Source organism: Micropterus salmoides, unplaced genomic scaffold (assembly GCF_014851395.1).
Source record: "Micropterus salmoides isolate LMB-PRFRI ecotype aquatic unplaced genomic scaffold, ASM1485139v1 Ms_hic_scaffold_2, whole genome shotgun sequence".
NCBI classification, from domain to species: domain Eukaryota; kingdom Metazoa; phylum Chordata; class Actinopteri; order Centrarchiformes; family Centrarchidae; genus Micropterus; species Micropterus salmoides.
The window spans coordinates 34940337-34944881 of NW_024041150.1; the positions used below are offsets into that span (position 1 = coordinate 34940337).

A 4545-nucleotide genomic window follows, 5' to 3' on the forward strand; every position below is an offset into this window, starting at 1 on the left:
TTAACATTCAAAAACAAAGTCTTTATTAAGGTATTGTATTTAGCAAAAGACCTGACCAGTAAAGATAAATCAAGACAGACAAAACAAGTTATTGACAACACATGAAGACAATTATAGCTTCAACAATCTGACATGAATATTTATAGCAAACTTTTTCTTCTGAAATGAAAAACTGATTTTAAATCAATTTTTGTCAGGTAAACAGCTTAAAACACTCAGATTGCTCCCGTGTTGCCATCTAAAGGACATTTTTGGTTACTGCAGTTGGATCTCAGTCAAAATTGCATTGAAAACCATTAGAGTTTTCCTGCTTTTTTCATCTTGGCCTAAAACCACAACCTCAAGTTCATCTTCCAGCATCTAAAATATACAGCTACGTGTCATTAAAAGTGCCACGCCATCTTTTTGTTGGATCGCTGGTCAGTTTTGTTGCAATAAATATTTCACAATTGAACTCTTCATCTGGATGAGCTTTGACTGAACTTTATTGAGAAATAAATTTAGAACAAAAGAACAAAATTAGCTTCAGATTCTTGAACAATATTATTGCAGTAAACCACACTTTAATGAAAATGTCAGGCAGGAGGCAACGTGTGGGTGGGTCTCAATATTTTTGTTCTTTCGAGTGTGTGTACCTCATTAAAACACTAGAAAGATATTTTAGCTTCATCAAGAGAGGAGGTGATGATGGTTTCAGCCAGTTGGTGGGCTAGTAGGTGAAGATTGCTATCTGGTATTTGCTGTTTGTTTCTGCCACTCAAGACCCAGTCGAGGATATCGCATGAAAGAGCCTCCGCAAAAGCCTCCATATTGTCTCCATGGTGAGTTCCTACTTCAAGAGAGTCTCTTGCCAAATCATCTGTGGGCAGTGAGTGCATCAGGTGCTCCATTAACTCCACCCTGGGGTCCGTAATGGCACTGTCTGAGTGGGGGTCTTCGTCCTTTGGGGTTGGCGGAGGCGGTGAAGGCAGAAAAACCTTTGCCAAGCCTCCTTTTAGCTTCCTGGCAAAACTGTTCCTGCTCCTCTCAAGCTCAGGGAGGAGAGGCGTGGTTGGAGGGGCGTCTGGGTAGTCCAGGGATCCCATGACAGGTAGCCCTGATTGGGACAGAGGTGGGTAGCAGGGCTGTGTGTCTTTGGAAGTCTGGGTTTCTTTGCCTGGCTCCGTCTCTGAGTCCATGCCCAAAAAGTCTATTTCACTCTCAGAATCATTCATAAAAGGTCTTGAACTCTGGAAACCCTCCAGATGGTCCTCCATGTTTTGACTGTTACACACCTCCCTCAGAGCAACCTCTATCACTGCTGAGGCTAACTCTTCAGCCAACATCTCCTGGTTTTGATTAAATCCGGACACCACACAGTCCACCTCTGGTTCCACCATTTCCATTTGGCTTATAAACGACTGGATTATGTTCTCTGTAATGTTTTGGGCAAACTTCTCAAGAACCACATTGTTTTGGTGGCTTCTCTTGAGGCCTTCAGAAATGCCATCATTTTCTGGAGTGGGCTCTGGCACCCTTAGATCTGCACTTAGTGCCTGCATCGGATCCTGGAGGATAAAAGTAATAATTTTAGTAAAAGTAAAGGAAATGTTGTTTTTCCTGGAGCCTATTTTTTGGTGGGAGAATATGGTTAAAGCCAGGCACAAGAACAGAAAAGAGTCCAAAGATGGTTGGAACCACTGCCTCATTCCTGTAATTAGTTAAATTTTTGTATTTTTATTAGAACCAACATGTTCGGTTTATGCAGACCAGGACATAAATATTTCGCCTAAATGGTGCAGCATTTCCCTTTTAGTCTCTACAAATATTTCTACATCCCTGCTTCAGATTAGAGAAGAAATAGATAAGCTACAACTTGAAAGAATGTAATACTGCCTGCATTAACAGCAAAAGAGAAAGCGATCAATGCTCATAAAAAGGAGGGAAGAAAATACAGGGTTAGAGAGAACAGAAAGTCCCCTCCGAAGCCTCTGATGGAAAATAAGATTGAGGCCTCGACCACAGCCTGTCACCATATGAGCTGTCAGCCAGCCAGGATGTGACAAGCAGGAAGTTCAGTTCAGTATTAGATTAGCATTTAAAAAAAAACTGCGCTGGCGTCCGCAGCAGCAACTTGACATTTCTGTAAACTTGGTTTGTGTACATCTGTAGTTAATGGAGAGAGGGCTTTGTTTGATAGCTGTAACTTCAAGTTGAGAAAACAGCAATGAAGCAAAGCAAATGTTACATGAAAAGTATTATGCTGTTGATCTCTGATGCATACATGAAATGCGGCACCTGTATCCATTTTAGGACAATTGATAAACGTTTGACAGACACGTTTTCTGTAAACTGCTATTGTGGTCAGTCTTATGAAAAAAGTCCAGACTGTCTGACAATTTTGCTGTAGTTTTCTTGAAAGCTGTGTTTTCCAAATAGGATATTTTTGGTATACAGTTTGGTAGATGCAAGTCAAACAACTGAAGTGTAAAAATGCCATGTTGTGGTGTATTTAGGCTACATTTGATGAGACGAGATAATTGGTTGTTACTTTAAAGCTCTGATTGTTTTATTTACTAGATTAGAAAGCAGAAGTTCGATAATATAATTGCAGTTAGTGCTTGCTAACAACAGTAGCTCAGTCTACGGAGACCATAGGCTGTAGGTGTGGACTTGCCTTGTTGTTTTTTTCAAGTCAAGCACGAACCAGTCAGTATGGAGTGTGGACTGGTTGCTGAAGAAGTGCCAGTTCAGCTTCTAGGCACGTGCCCTTGACCAAGACACCAAACCTTTAATGGTTCTGGATGCCAGACTATGTGGAAGCTCGCTTTGACATCTCGCCATATATTCATGCATGTTTATAGGTCCTATTTAAGTGAAAGAACTGAACTTACCTTAGAAAGTATATCGTCTTTTTTAGTCCTGAGGGTTGCCATGTTGTGAAACTTTGTCTAGCCAGCAGACTAAATGCATTATTTTCGTCAAATATGCTAAACTTCTTAAAATATATATTTTCACTCTTTGAAACTGTACCTTGCTTATATCACAGTTGCTGAGTAGGTTGTATTTTAGGAATCTTTCTGACTGAGAAAAGAAGCAGATGAAACAGCGTGTAATGTGAAACTGAACTTCCTCAACTTATTCTTTGGTTCTACTACAAGTATTGTACTTCTATTATCACCTCTGTAAAATGACTAATTTGATGGAAATGTGATATAAATTTAACAAAAATGTTAAACATTTAGATGTAACACACGCCATGCTCTCTTTATTCAGCCAAAGCGAATGATAACACCGGAGGTTGCGTTACCAAATGATTGTAGTCTCTTGGTGTGCATGAGATGAACTTGTGTCACAGTATTATCCAGCCATTACTCACTCGGTGGACCACAGACCGAATTCAAAATGGACAGACCCCAGAGAGGAGGACAAGATAGAGAATGAAGCTCAGATGTGGAACAAATTACAGCTAAAACAAAAAATGATTTCTCTTGGCAGCTCGACATCCTAATGTTTATGAGATGGGGATGCTTCCTCACTACTTTAATCCTGGGTGTTCTTGTGTCACACAACCCTGCCTAAACAAAGTCTGTTGATCATACTAACACACCTCACCTACAGTCTCTTCTAACATCTACATGGTGCTCACAGCACAAATGCTATTGCTAAATGCTATTCAGCGCGTTGCGAAATAATGTTTTGAAATGCAGTGCCTCAGTTGACCTTTCATTCAAACTGTGTTTCTTCCACCCCTATAGTGTTTTTAATGAAATGTGACAAATCTAAATTGGCAGCCTTGTCAAGGGGAGTATTTAGGGTTTTAGAATCCACTTTTGTACCAAAAAAATGCTGTTTTCCATATGGTTAGCCCAAGACAAACTGGACCGGAGATTTAAGAAAATAAGAGAAGGAAAAAGGTTTCCTGACCAAAATAAGATTTATGAAGTATTGCAGATCAAATTCTGATTTACTGTGATACCTGGCAAGAAACAGAAGGAATCTAGAGGGCCAGTTCAGTAAAAATGGAAGCCAGAAGTTATGTAAGTTATGTACAAAATATAATAACAAGATACAGAAAACATCAGGCAGCACATGCTTACCAGTTAAGTAAAAGGGGGGATGGTTGGCTCTCTTAGGTCTCTCTGCTGCGAATGAGTTTACACGGAAATGGTTTGACAAATGAGTTCACAAGCTTCACTCACTTCCTGTGTAAGTGTGTGTGAGGGAGCGAGATAGAAAGAGAAACTGTATGTGGGTGTGTGATTGTTTTTTCATTGACAACATCAGCAAATGACAAATATACATTATGTAAACAGGCTTTAGGTTAATAGGAAATCATTCTGCCTGTTATATTCTTTTCCTTTGTTCAAGAGGTCAAAATGATGAAGAGAGGAAGAACAGGAGGAGATTATGGCCGGGAAGGAGGAGGAGGCAAGCGTCTCAGATTTAGACCAGAACCTTAGCCAAAATTTAATTTAAATAGGATACAGTGCTTTTATGATTTTACTTCAGGTTGGTGCACTACAGCCAATTTCAGTGGTGGAAGAAGTATTCATACCACACTGT

General features: G+C 39.9%; 1 protein-coding gene across 1 annotated transcript; it reads right to left on the reverse strand.

The window, feature by feature from the left end:
• si:dkey-171c9.3 lies at positions 1–4141 on the reverse strand. Its single transcript, XM_038731860.1, has 2 exons — positions 4080–4141; positions 1–1547 (listed from the first exon to the last, which is right to left on the reverse strand). The coding sequence occupies exon 2, from the start codon at positions 1539–1541 to the stop codon at positions 648–650; it is 894 nt and encodes a 297-aa protein (XP_038587788.1). The 5' UTR covers positions 1542–1547; positions 4080–4141; the 3' UTR covers positions 1–647.
• Positions 4142–4545: the final 404 nt, after the last annotated feature.

What these genes read in the sequence shown, in the direction of transcription:
- si:dkey-171c9.3 (XM_038731860.1), bottom strand. Translation starts at nt 1,541, where the DNA reads ATGCAGGCACTAAGTGCAGATCTAAGGGTGCCAGAGCCCACTCCAGAA.